The sequence below is a fragment of the Hypoxylon fragiforme genome (assembly GCF_022984875.1).
Source record: "Hypoxylon fragiforme strain CBS 206.31 chromosome Unknown GGS25scaffold_3, whole genome shotgun sequence".
In the NCBI taxonomy this organism is placed as follows: domain Eukaryota; kingdom Fungi; phylum Ascomycota; class Sordariomycetes; order Xylariales; family Hypoxylaceae; genus Hypoxylon; species Hypoxylon fragiforme.
The window spans coordinates 3,206,326-3,220,174 of NW_026054758.1; the positions used below are offsets into that span (position 1 = coordinate 3,206,326).

At 46.9% G+C, this 13,849-nt stretch overlaps 3 protein-coding genes across 3 annotated transcripts; 2 read left to right on the forward strand and 1 right to left on the reverse strand.

Moving 5' to 3' along the window:
* Positions 1-1,574: 1,574 nt before the first annotated feature.
* Positions 1,575-2,191, forward strand: GGS25DRAFT_519837 (phosphatase inhibitor-domain-containing protein; the record flags this gene model as incomplete). Its single annotated transcript, XM_049263781.1, has 2 exons — positions 1,575-1,797; positions 1,857-2,191. The coding sequence occupies 2 exons, from the start codon at positions 1,575-1,577 to the stop codon at positions 2,189-2,191; spliced, it is 558 nt and encodes a 185-aa protein (XP_049119300.1).
* A 1,410-nt stretch (positions 2,192-3,601) lies between these two features.
* On the reverse strand, positions 3,602-7,158 carry GGS25DRAFT_513567 (DENN-domain-containing protein; the record flags this gene model as incomplete). The annotated part of the gene is made up of 3 exons (XM_049262896.1): positions 3,602-4,068; positions 4,122-6,407; positions 6,540-7,158. The coding sequence occupies 3 exons, from the start codon at positions 7,156-7,158 to the stop codon at positions 3,602-3,604; spliced, it is 3,372 nt and encodes a 1,123-aa protein (XP_049119301.1).
* Positions 7,159-9,375: 2,217 nt separating this feature from the next.
* On the forward strand, positions 9,376-10,104 carry GGS25DRAFT_483105 (uncharacterized protein). Its single transcript, XM_049260326.1, has one exon. It carries the CDS (start codon positions 9,747-9,749, stop codon positions 10,059-10,061), a length of 315 nt encoding a protein of 104 aa, XP_049119302.1. The 5' UTR covers positions 9,376-9,746; the 3' UTR covers positions 10,062-10,104.
* Positions 10,105-13,849: the final 3,745 nt, after the last annotated feature.

Here is a 13,849-nt window from a genome sequence, read left to right on the forward strand (position 1 = left end):
GATGTATCTTTTGTCACTCTATCCTCTAACATAGTAAAGATAAAGCAGCACGATTTTGTCTTAGATTAACATTATCACGTGATACCCCTTGTCACATACATGCATAGCACATGCATACATATAATAGGACTGCTATGTAGATTGATTCTGCACAGACCATGCGTATCAGAACAAGGATCGGCAAAGCAACCGCACTACCGGATACGTACCCATGAAGGTATGAAGCGTGGATTATTAGTCAGCGTCAGCAAGCTTACCCTGGTCTACCTTGTACGTCAATACCGTATGACGCGGGGCAATGTGGGGCGATATTTTTTTTGGGGTCACGGTACGGTAGCTCGGATGTATTTTTCCCTCTTCCTTAATTGATTCAAGGTTCTAACGGGTACCAAACCTGCTATTGCACCTACCTGGGTAGTTCAACGGTCCAACGGTCCAACGGTATTGTATCGAAAGCTTAAGAATTGGAATGCAACATCCCTTACAATCCCTTACATGAACAAATCAATTAACAAATCAATTAACTATATTGTGTTTCGCTTCCTTTCATTTTAGAATACATGATCAATGATCAGGAGGATAATACCCTTTGAATTCTAAGAAAAAAGGAAGGACCAAAAGAAGAAAAAGTAAAGAATTCAACTCAACACAACTTCAATACATAACCCAAATCCTCACAATCTGTCTGTCCTTGGCTGCTTCATTACATACCTACATACACCTAGTCCAGGGTCCATTTACGCCTCCTTCTCGCCTATACGGGAATGCGTATGTAGGTAGGTAACTAACTCCCTCAGCTATCTCACAGATTCTCACTGTGTGCTACCCCAAAAGCCACCCAAAATACCTCCAGGTCGATTTATAACCCCTTTGGTGTCTTAAAAGTGCGCGACTTCCTGGACCACGCACACACACGTACATACGCGCACACGCACGCACCATACACGCACTCACACACACTCACACACACTCACACCCAACGCATCCACGCAAAGGAAGGAAAGGAAAGGAATAAGGAAAAAGAAGAAGCGGGGGAAATCGGGGAAGAACGACATTTCATTCGATATCTTGCGACTTGAATGGAGTAACTGGAGCAATCGATACCTATATCGGTAGTACTTTGTATCCCATACATCACATACATCTCATACATCGCATCGTATCGCATAATATCGCTCATATTGCCCATTCCAGCAATAAACCCCATTTCCATTATTTCCATCACCTATAAAAACCCGCAAACTCCACGCTCCAGGGATCATACATGCCTAGGTACAGTACTTACAGACGCATCAAGAAACAAACACAAGATATCCATCCATTCGGGCCTGATATCGGGAAGCCAACGGTGCCTTGTTGATCCTCGATCCGTTAAGAGGCCTACACGTATACATACATAGTCGATCGTCTCCCTACTTATACACTTAGCGCTTCGCCTCACCCACTATCTACGACATCCTCAGATCATATAGAAACCCCATTTGGCCTTGCAGGAAGCTGTTCTCAACCCTCAATTACCAAATACCAACCGCACACCCCCCCGTACGTACATACATATACACCAAAAAAAAATCATGTCCGTGTCGAATCCCTCAAGTCAACGGCAGCGCGAGCGCCCGCAAGGCGGCCAGACGCAGATTCAAACACTATCATCGACCGTGACGCAAACCAGAACTGAACCGCCAGCGGCCCCTGCGATTCTTCGATTGCGCGGTTCGCACCCATCTTCAGACCACCGCGTCCAATGGGCAGAATCCGTGGTAGATAACGAGGGGCTGGGCCGGAAACGATCCAAAGGTATACATATATCCATCCAATCACCGTGTAGTGCCCAAAATTGTTAACGAATCAAATAGTATGCTGCATATACCACGCTCCCCGCCAAGTGGGGGAATCTTCTGATGAATCCTCATCCGGCGACGACTCGTCGTCCTCGTCAGACACGGACTCAGACAGCGGCGGCGTACCAGACGATCCGCGGGAACGAGCGATGGCAGCAAGGCGACGTCAACAGCAGCAGGCTCATGGTCATAGTCACAATGACAATCGCGGGGAGCGGGGCCAACAACAGCGCAGGCGTAGGCCAAGCCCTAACGAATACGAGAGGCAGCCGAAGCCGAAACCAAGTTCAAATCCCGGAGGTGGCGACGGCCGGAAGCCGAATAACAACGGACCCAGCAGAACAAGATGATGGGATTTTCACCAAGCTTACAAATAAAAATCTATTCGGAAAATTGGGGAAAGGACGGATTTCATATCTCGCTCTCCGGCTACCTACTACTACTACCTACTACTACTATGGCGAGGGTATTGATCAAGAGCATCTCGTCACATCGTCAAAGAGGACAGAGAGTAATTGTCTGTCTGAGGGTTCTAATTCAGCATTTGCATTAGGGAGGAGAAGAGCACATCCATCCATCCATCCATCCGTTCATAGGGAGGGTTTTCTCTGTTTGTTTCTTTTTTTCCAAAAAAAAAAGTTCTTCGCGCCACATCACACCGCACCAGGGGTTACCCAACAATTGACACATTTTCAGCCCGCCCCCCCTTTCCCTCCCTCATTTTCTCAATCAATGTGTGTGATGTGATGGATGGTAATACCTAAGCCTCGTATGTATGTATGTATGTAGATGCTGTCGTTATCGTTGAAAAAAAAAAACCCCCCCACCCAGGGATGGAGAGACTACATACATGCGTCGCTATAAGGAAAGTCAAAAGTCAGGTTCAGGGGCCTAGGCTATAAAGGAATGGATGGGGGTTTGATACATAATAGTGGTTGGCGGTAGTACTAACTATTATTATATCTACATATCTATCTATACCCAGATCGCCAAGGAAGGTGGCTTAAAAATCAAGGAGGGAGGGTAGGGGATGGGGAAAAGGGTGGAAAGGAAAGGAGAGGGGGGGGTGAGGATAGGACGGATTTGACTTGACTTGGCTGGGCGTACACTCACACACTACATACCATACCATACCATACAATACAGCACTGGGAATTGCATTGCATTTGCCAAACTTAACTTTCTTTTTTTTTCAAGTCTGCCTCGTATTCGATATTACTTTCCATGTGATGGTCTCTTTATGTAGGTAGGTATGTAGCCTTGACTTGCTTGATTTGAGTTGTTTGTCTTCTCTCCTGTAAATTGATCGCGATCTGCCTATCTCTGCAATAAAGCCCAACTACATATTCAAGCTGGCCTCTCATCACAGGTTACTCTTTACTCTCTTGCTTGCTCTTTTCTCTTTTCTCTTTCCCCCCTTCTTCTTCTCCTTTTTACTTCTCGGCTCATCCGTATTTATCTTCCCCTCCCCTTCCGCCTTTTAAGCAAATTTAGCTAGACATTATTTCTCCTCTCGGTTGTATAATGATGCTGTAAGGTTTGCCCACAGACGGTGGCTCGGACAACAAATATTTGACGACAAGTTGGGTACTCGTCGGGTGAATGTAACTTCTTCGACCTCCACTCGTTCATCCATTGTCCCCTCTAAGCTATAGTACATAAATAAGGGACAGACCGAAAGTCACCACCCTTGTTAATATTACATTAATAGCAAGACATTCTCGATTTCAGTCTAGTACAATTGAGCCGACCCCCTCTAGCTATTGAGATCCCTCGGGAGAGGAGGGCGATGTGGGCGTGGTGAGCATCATGCTGGGGACTTGCTTCCGGAGGACCCCTCTTCGGCGTGGTTCGGGACGTGGTACACCCTGTATAGAACGGGGTTCCTTCATAAACGAGGAGTCCAGCTGTGCGGGTGTTCTGGTTGTCACGGCACGATAGTCGCCTTGGAACTTGGAGTTGGGCACAGGCACGCTCGCGGTTCTCCATATGTGATCAGACGCGTCTGTCAGGAAAGGTTGTGATCGGGAGTGCCTCGATGGGATTTGCAGGCCGGGAAGGGAAGCTGAAACACCGTGAGACGCCCGTATTGTTGACAAGCGGGATAATCCGGAAGACAAACTAGTTTTTCCCCTGGCCTTCTTGGCCAGAATGATTTCGTCGAAAAGGCGAATCTCCGGGTTTGTGGCTGGGTGCGTCTCGCGCTCATGGATGAATTCATTGAATGCTGATTCTCAAGTTAGTAAGTAGTAGTCTGGACGGATGGGGATACCAATATACCTTGCGTCTCTTTCATCATCGCAACATATTCTTGCTGATCGTACGGTAAGCTCTTAATAAACCCATTCATGTCGAATCCGTATAGTTGACCACTATTCTTTTGGTCCTTCGTTGGCCGGCTGAGGTATTTGCGATATGTGTAGAGGAGGCTGGCGAGACAGCGTACGAAGGCAGCCCGGACCTTGTCAGCGTTGAAAGCCACTGGACAGACAAGACAGACGCAGCCAAGACAACGCCCGTGTGTGGCTGTTCCACACCCGGAACATTTGTACCATCCATCACCCTCGGAGCGCTCGTCGCAAATAGCGCATGCAGGGGTTGTATCATTAGAGACAAAGTTGAAGCAATGCCCTTCAACCCATACGGTGGAATCTGTATTTTCTACGGGTTGTACAAGCATATTAGGCATCACCGTTGACGCAGCAAGAGTAGACTGCGCATAAGACGACGGGGCATAACCGCCGTACGATGATTGCGAGTCGATCGAAATGGCCGAGATGGACAAGTTTGACTGATGACCATTCAAGAATGGCTGATGAGGCCGATGGGCAGGTGCCTGGCCAAACGAGGAGCTACGCCGACCTACTCCATCAAAATGGCCCGACCTCTTCTCTCTTAACGTGGAGGATAGCGCGAACCCAGAATCGCTTCTAGAGATGGGTGTCGCTGGCATAGGCGGGAAGTTCACAGAGACAGGGGAGACTGATGATGGAGGGCTAGTCTTGTTAGACTTGCTTGTGTCAGGCCGATCCGATCCGTCTGGCTTAGCATGCAGAAATGCGTTAAATATGGGTGGCCTCAGCGTGCCGACTGGTTCGGCTTCCCCGAAGGATGACGAGTTTTGTGCGACCCATTTGTGCAATGTACTTGGCGCAGCCCTCTCGTTGAATAAAGCACCGTTCTCTCCCGAAAATGCATCGTAAGGGAAGGATTCGATGGCATAGGGAGGAGGTCCGGTGGTGACGCCGTAGCGTAAAGCATGAGGGGCAGCAAATTGCAAGAGTGAAAGAAGTTTCCGACGGTGCTGCTTTGGTAGGCGGACTGGCAATGCCGTCGCATCGATTGTGTCCTTGTCCAGATCTACTAGAACGTAGTCATCATCCGGAAGTATAATGTTATCGTATCTTCGCTCAATACCGACAACGTATGGGCAAGGGGCGTCGAGAGCAGATATCAACCGCGCCGGTAAGATAGGTATGAATATACTTGCCCAAGTCAGCGGATACATGAGGCTGACCAAAGAATGGCAGGCTAAGTGCAGCATGGCAGTATGCGAAGAAAGGAAGATGATGCGGGATTCGGACATGGCGTATTCGAAGAGAGTCACTACATTCTCAAGAGAGAGGGACCTGAATAACGCATAGATGTCAATGTTACGCGAGCCGGGAAGTTCATTGATAGCCTCCTTTCGCGCGTAGAGACGCAGCTCGCGCACACCAATCTCAACCTGGGTTTTAGAGCTGAGGGGACTGAATGCCTCAGTGCACAGATTAACCACATATCGTTCCAGTGGCTGCCAACGACCAACTCGTGGCGAGCTTGGAGGCACGCGCAATATTCCACCGTCAGTCATTGGCACGATGACAGCTCGAAGCCAATCCTTCCAGAAGCCCATTCTCGTGACATCTCTACCAAGAATGCCGTACGCTCGTGGTGTCCAGAGGCCACTCTCACCAGCGGTCAAACCATCAATCTTCGACGCTGCGCCGTGTCTCAGAGGCCGCAACATTTCTGTCATTAAGCTGATTTTCTCCTCCACCGAACTGATGTGGTCGTCAAGCGACTCTCGAGCAGCAGACCCAGAGGGTACTGTGGGAAGTTTGGCAAGCAGTTGTGAGAGATGCGCACGCTCTGCAGCGAGACGCGCTCCAAGGCTGCCTGCAAGCTCCCGCTCCTCCTCGGTCATATGTCTCTGTCTCCAGTGCTCACAACGTCTCTCAATTTCATCTGCTACATCTGTTGTAAGTGCCGTCCATATGATGACGGTCACACCATAAAGCTTGGAGTTGTCATCTGATGTCATGGTAAAGCCGTGCCATGTCGACCTCGGTCTTTCATCAGACGAAACGATCTGTATGTCGTTAGGGAACGCGAACATGGGAACGTAGTCTGGAAACCTCCCCCTCCTAGAGAGACCTTCCGAATCGTTCCGCGAAGGATACCGATCGAGTAGCTCGGGTTCGAATCGTCGTTTCAGGGGGTGCATATCCGGGTCGAGGTTAAGAGGTTCAGGGGGAGGAATAACGGCATTGTAGCTGCTCAGTCTCTTGGTGGTCCGAATTGAAGCTAATTGTCCGCAGAAGTCAGTACAGAACGCAGAATCTATTTTGCAACTATGACCGAAAAGTTCCGCAGGGAGTGCTTGTGCGACTTCCTCTGCAAAAGACCCTCCGCCTAGGTCTCGAGAAGGGGCCATACCAGGTCTCGGGGCTGTTGGCTGCTTTCGCACGCTATTCATCTCCCTAAAACTTATCTTCCGTCTCAGACTGCCACGTATACTGCCCCTGATGTTTTTTATAGGGCTCATTCTTCCGCCTGAAGCATCGTCGGCCTTAATTCTTTCGGCACGTGGGTTTACCATCGGAGGTCGCGACTGGGTCTTGGCACCAGCCGAGAAGCTGAGGTCCTCTAAGAAGTTCTCCCTTTCGGCCGCGAATTTAACGAGGGCTTTGTCGAAATCGAAATCGCCGAGGAAGCCACCGCCTTCATGAGCAGGAAGAGGGTTGGGTCTTATAGTAGCGCTGCTCCTGTTGCTTCGTGTGTTCCCATCTAGTTCCTCGAGTGTATGAATTGAACTGAATGAGGCTTTTGAGAGTCTGTTATTGGAACTCTGGCGAGAGTGTCGAGCAAAGGTTTTGTTGGCCGAAGGCGAAGGCGAAGATACAGTTTCAGTGAGCTCTTCTTCGGGTTCGCCATCTTCAGTGATGATATCTTCTACCTGCGTAGATGAGGGTGGTAGCGGGAGGTCTTGATAGGGTACGGACTCGATACCCGCAATCCAGAAGTAGTCCGCTAGGGGCGCCGAAGTGTTATCCATGGCATCGCAGGCCTACGGCAGTCAAACCCCCCTTATTCTGTTTTCAGGTCCAAATTGAAAATAGGTTCGAAAAGGTATTTAGAATACAATTGGGTTGGAGGAGGTGATGAAAGTTGATGAAATGATATTTTCTGTATTCCGTATGGGTTACTAGGTACCAGGGGGTCCCACCAGATATTAATTGACAAGTTGACCTGTATAGGTTTGCAAGTTTGTTCTGCCTGTTGTTGCTCAGTCCCAGTTTGTGGGTATCGGCAGGATTGGTACAAGCTCCCGACGCATATGTCCTGCTGTACAAGCGAAGGTGGAAGAGGTGGAAGAGCCTAAGAGGTGTGATTGAAGGACAGGCTAGGATAAGAAGTACGACTGGGTATTTCGGCAGACCCTCTTAGCAACAAGGGTAAGGTCTGAAGGAACGTGCTTGAGGGGTATATCGATATATCGTGGGATACCAAAGCAAACTACCTAGTTAATAGACGAGAAGGCAAACCGGCCATTTAGATGAGAAGGGGTGTCGACAGATCAGTTGTTGAGTTTCAGTCAACGAATTGACAGTTGATCTATATTATTCCGAACAACTTGGGAACAATAGAGACTGGAAACTAGAGACTTTTTTTTTTTAATTGGGTTAGTTAACGTAAGTGTTGTTGTGATAAATTTATTTGGTTGCTTGCCTCTCTCTCTCTTTTTTTTTTTCTCTTATTCTCTCCCTTTTTTTTTCCTTATTCTTTTTTTCTCGGGCAGAAGCAGCCGAATTTGTGTTTATCTGCCTTTTTTTCCTTATCCTTTTTGGCGCCGGATAGACACGCACGATTTATTGATATGCAATGCTTCCAAAACAGCCTTAGACAATCATGCAGTGCTTTGCTGCAGCTGCATGCCCCTTTGCGGCGTTATCGTTCGGGTGGATGGGGGAAACGGGATGCGGGCAGTCCAGTTCGAGGCTTCGAGGGTGTGTTGGTGGATTTAGATCGACAGATAGAAACTAGTCGTTCACTGGTTCGATATTGGTTTGTTCACTGAACGAGTTGCCCATACATGTATGTATGTAAGAACTAATACTTCCCCCAAACTTGGAGAGACTGGACCTTAGAGACAGACCTAAAAGGATTGGATCAATATGTTTTTTTGCCGTCAAGTTCAAACCTAAGCTACCTAGGTAGTTATTAGTTAATAAAAATGAGTGTTGTTAAATTATTTTATCTTTATCTTTTTCTTTTGGGCGGTGGGCATGCAAAAGATCGATCCCCCAAGTTCATGCAGAATGACTGGACTGACTAGATGAAATCCCAGGTAATCCCAGGTAGTTAATCCCAGGTTCAACAATGTTGGATGAATGGTCGTGATGGGGGACTAATAGGTTGGGATAGACAGGGTAGGTAGGGGGGCTGCATGGCACTTGGAAGCGCGTAGATGGCTGATGGACGGCGGGTGGGCAGGTGGGCAGGTGGGCAGGTAGGCAAAGAAAGAGATGCACTCAGGCAGGTCAAGGGCCTCAAGGCAGGTCAGGCAGGTCAGGCAGGTCAGGCAGGTCAGGCAGGTCGGGGTTGGTCTAATCGACATAAACCCCTGTTTAGTCTACTGCAGCAGCGCAGTCTAAATACTTGTAACCCCACCAATTCTTCCTGTCTCGGACTAGCCCAAGTGGGATTTTTACGTATCACGTATCGCACGACATACTGGTAGCTCCAGTCTTTGAGCCCCTGTTCCCCTGTTCCCCTGTTCTACATACAACACCAGTGACTATTTTATTTAGAGATGTGCAGCAGCCAGCAGCAAGGGGAAGTTGACAATCGACATTCGGCCAACTTATGAATCCACAAATCTGGCAAATCTGCTCATAAAAAGGAGATAAAGTACCTACCTAAAATTTAGTATGTATTGTTAGCTCTTGAGGTAAGGAAAGAAAAGATACATTAGGTGTGTATCAGTGTATCTTAAATTCTTAATATCAGGTACCTAACCTAAGTACATATGTATTATATTGTATTGTGAAACTTCTTTTGAAAAGTATTTATTGCAAGTAGGTATATGTAGTCAGTCGCACACATACACACCAAAAGGGAGCAATTTCCATACCTGTCTGACAGTCTACCTGATACCTATATAAATACAAAGGTAGCACCTACCTACAGAAGTTTACAACCCAACTTGAAGTATCTAACCTACTACTAGTAAGGTTAGTAGGTTAGTAGGAAATAACGCCCGTGGCGTGGCGTGGCAAGGAAGGCTTAAGCCAGGATCTCTAGAGGATCTCTAAAATATTATTTTTTTTTCCCCAAAATCTTAGGGCTTTTCTTTTCTTTCCTTTTTCTTTTTTACAAATTACATACATACCGCGAGCAAGCCAAAACTTCGCCAGCAACATGGATGATGGATGCTTGCGCATATGCGTATGTGGTGAAACAACATCTTGAACAACACATCTTTCAGTTAATCAAAGCAAAGTGCCGAGCTTACCTCGGGCTCTTATTAATTTCCTTGCCGTTGTTGCGTTCAAAGTCCAAAGAAGAAAAAGCATAGTCGCTTTTCTTGAAACCACGACAAGAAAGTATGGTACCGACCTACCTTTGGATGGTACCTATGATATGGGATGGGATGGGATGGGATGGGCATCATGGGATGGTATGCAACTATTATTAGTGAGAATGTCTAGTGCTTCCCTGATGCTACACCGTTCAACACATGGTCAAATACCTAACCGTAGCGTTGGAGACAGAACCAATCCTTGGGCAACATCTGGCATTCAAAAAAAACAGCTAACTGGCCCGGAGCTTTTGGTACCTTGCAGAAACCGTCATCACCGTACGACTACACATCAATGTTTGATACATTACCACCTCATCATCCAATGTTCCCCTATCCCCCCTTTCCTTTTCTTTCCAAACGTAGGGAAAGAGTAATTAAGGGTTTGGTGAAGGAATGGGAGGAATAGTTGCATGTTGGGTAAGTGTTCCTGCATTGCCTACTACCTATCCAGATACCTACCTGGTTAGTGGTCAGGGGTAATACCACCCTTTCAGCCTTTTATCCCGTTCGACGTTCGTATAGTCAAGGTGTGTGTATCTTTTCATCCCAGGATAGAAGCCCCAGCTCGTATTCAACCCATCTACCTACTATGTATATTGTAGGTATGTATAGATTACGTGTAGCAGGCAGAATTGTGTTGAGTGTCTTCAGTACTTCATGCCGAGAACTTACATACATAGGCACTACCACCATAACTACCAGTAGTACTTCGATTATCTAGGATTCTAGGATGGCCTCGCGGCTTACGGGAATTTTCACACAGACTTACTCCACAGAGCTATGTAAGCTACCCAGTAGCTACCTACCTAGCTTGATGAACAGGGCTAGTCATCAGCGTAGCGACCAAGGCTTTCACGCCCTGGGGTCCGATATCAAGATCACTAACAAAAAACTTTACGGCTGTTACCGGGATTGGCGCACAGTCGCAATTGTCCGTGGTGGTCGACATTAACGTACCTACATAGGTTAGTACATACATACATAGGTATTGTTGTCGCAGGAATCATGTAGGTGGTGCCTACCTACATATGAACGCTGAATCAATGCTCAACAACGCAGCTCACTCGATCTTATCGTCCAATCGAACCTGATGGGGTAGGTGATCGCGGGGGGGAGAGAGGGTCAGTAATGGCAAATCAACAATAAGGCAATCATGGATGCTGGGGCCGAATCATATCACACACATGGGCAATTCATTCGGGTCACAATCAGGCACTTGCCATATGGCATATGTACTACTGGGTAGCCATCATATGTATCATACATATGTGCATATATCTGTAACGGTGCCGCACAAAACCTCCCAAGGCAACGGTCAACAACATCCCGATCAATCGAAACGTGGGCTCTTAGGGACGCCACTGCAGATATCCAGACGGAGATATGTCCTTATGTTTCAGGCATATGGAGACCGTCTTTATTACCTAGTAGAGAACCAAACATGGGGAATGCAAGTTGACCCGAAGAGCTGTGTCCATCGACCAATCCTCTCAAGACTTTGCAGCCCACGGTGAAGTGACCGCTCTTTACCTACATAGTATGGGGGTGTCTAGTTCTATGCCGATCCTGAACATCCAACATACCATACTCGATATCTTTTAGGGTCTGTGCTAACTCTACCGTCGAGGAATTGCCTAGGTTAGTACTAATAAGTAGGTATGCTCCGTTCTTGCGAATACTTGGCTAGGTACTAGGTAATTATATGTAGGTACAGTGCATACATAGTATGGGTCATGAAAAGACAAACATGGCTCGTGTTCAGGAGAGATCTATAACTCTACGATATCGACTTCTTACATATGATACGTTAGATATCATGAAATCCTTTTTTTATAATAGTGTCAAAACGATAAAAATCCCGATATTAAATACCCGTTCTTCCCGCCTTTGCGGAAATTTATTCGTTATTGGCATGTCCGTGGGATCCTTGCAATGCCGTTCGTAAATAAGGGCGCAGCCCCATCGATCCGTACATAGTGTAGTGTATTGTAGAGAGACGGACCCAGGCTAGTAGGTTGGTTTGGTTTGGTCCTACACTACATACTACATGTACGTACATACCATCCAGCGACATCTGGAGTTCTAACCAGCTAAAGCACACCTACCTACATAGTACCCAGCATCAGGTAAAACTAACATACCCAGGTTAACTTGTCTGTGTAATAGAAAGCTATGGCGGCGTGGCCGTGCCGCAAAAAGTGACGTAGCAGCGTACGTAGATAGGTCGGCAGGTAGGTTGGTTAGCTGGGAACAAACGCCCGTCAGAGACGAATTCGTATCTGTAAACGTGCTTACTCTTATGTACCATAAAGGTTCCGATTGAGGTCGAGTAGGATCGTCTTTCGTCGGGACAGAACCTATCGCCTACGTATCAATCACAACAGATCATTCATGTAGGTACGTATGTAGGCATGTATGTATGTATGTATGTATGTATGTAATGCCCATATGTATGGCCGTTATGGAAGCACGTCAGCAGAGTGCCACGGACACCGTTCAAGCTGTCTCGTCACATCTTCTCCGAGTATGTGTCACTTACGTAAAACAAGCTGTATGGAGGAGGAGGATGAGGGGTTTGTTGATTGATTTGCCGGTCTTTTTCAAAACACGGGCTTTTTTGCATGAATACCTAGATAGATATATTCGTCGGATGAGGTACAAAAAGGGGGGGGAGAGAGAGAGGGACAATCCCCAACCAAGTTGGGCGGCACACACACTCACATCCGACCAGTTAGATAATCGCCGTCCCTGGTTGATCGTCGGTGGCGTCCAGATAGAATTTATCGAGATTCGTTTCCCCGGTTAGGTATGTACTAACTACATAACCTAGGCACTTGCCCGTTCCAGAGATTCGGTTCTCTTACATATATGTATGTATTCGCACGTCCGCTCTTTTCTCAGGTTGGACAACAGCCAACAAGAAAAAAAAAGAAAAAAAAAAGAAAAAAAAGAGAGGCAGCCACAAAAACTGCCCGGTACTTCCGTAGATAGCACTCTACATATACATGTAGGCGTATGGATGGAACTCCGATAAGTCCCCCGTTCTACCCAAGTCATCTGTGTAGTCCGGGAATGCCACACACACATCCGTGAATTCCTTCTACAGATTTCTACCTACTACATACCTCAAATAGAATAATCATAGAACAGGGCTTTTCAATTCAACTGCGAGGCGTAGGATCCATCCATCTCATCATAGGCTAAACCTGGAAAGGTTCCTAGGAAAAACCCAACCTGGTAATTATTTAAGGGGGGGGGGAGATCTCACACATACATACAAATATGGCAACCGCGCCTTATGCTTGCTTTGTAGGTAGGAAGAAAGCGGCTCCTAGATACCTATACATACGCACACGCATACATACAGCCACTGCATAGTTATCTGTTTATCTTAGGTACGCTGCAACATCACCACACCACACCCTCGCAACGCGGCTCTCTCTTCCAAGGCCCCCTCCCCCCAACGCGAAGAGAGATCTTGAAATGACGAATTACCACCTTACCTATGCTGCTATTCTTAGAAAAACACCAGGAACAGGTTTGGCGCAAATGGGGGGGGGGCCTTATTGCTCGTATACCTATATAGCATGTCTACTTATCTATAGCTAATGGTTGTCTGGTCTAGCGAATAATGGTATCTCGCCTCCTTTTTTTTTGTTCATTCACTTGAGGTACTATGCCTTTTTTTTTTTTTTTTTTTTTTTTTTTTTTTCTGTGTCGTGTTTGTGTTACCTACTCACCCAGCTCTCTTCTCGAAACTCTTGCCAATTTCGTTCCAAGTAACTAATATACAAGTTATATCGACCGGTCTAGGCTTTTGTGTACCCTTCATATGCAGCGCCCAATGTGCGCACGTAAGCCACTTACTTACTCAGGTAGGGGGAGGGGGGGTCGAGGAGATAGATATGTACATAGGTAGACATATATATATATATATATATATATATACGTACCTACACACACACACACACACACACACACACACACACACACACACACACACACACCACAACTACCTAGGCAACCAATGGGATTTCTACCGACTTGGCTTTGAAGGTCTTACCAAACTTCGTTATTACCTACTTATGCTACACACATGGGCTGATCCACGCAATGCAATGAAATGGCGTGGGACGTCAGTTGTTGCAAGAAGGCGGACGCC

Bases quoted from the DNA above. Each gene is read 5' to 3' on its own strand.
- GGS25DRAFT_483105 (XM_049260326.1), top strand. From the start codon at position 9,747: ATGGGATGGGATGGGATGGGATGGGCATCATGGGATGGTATGCAACTA.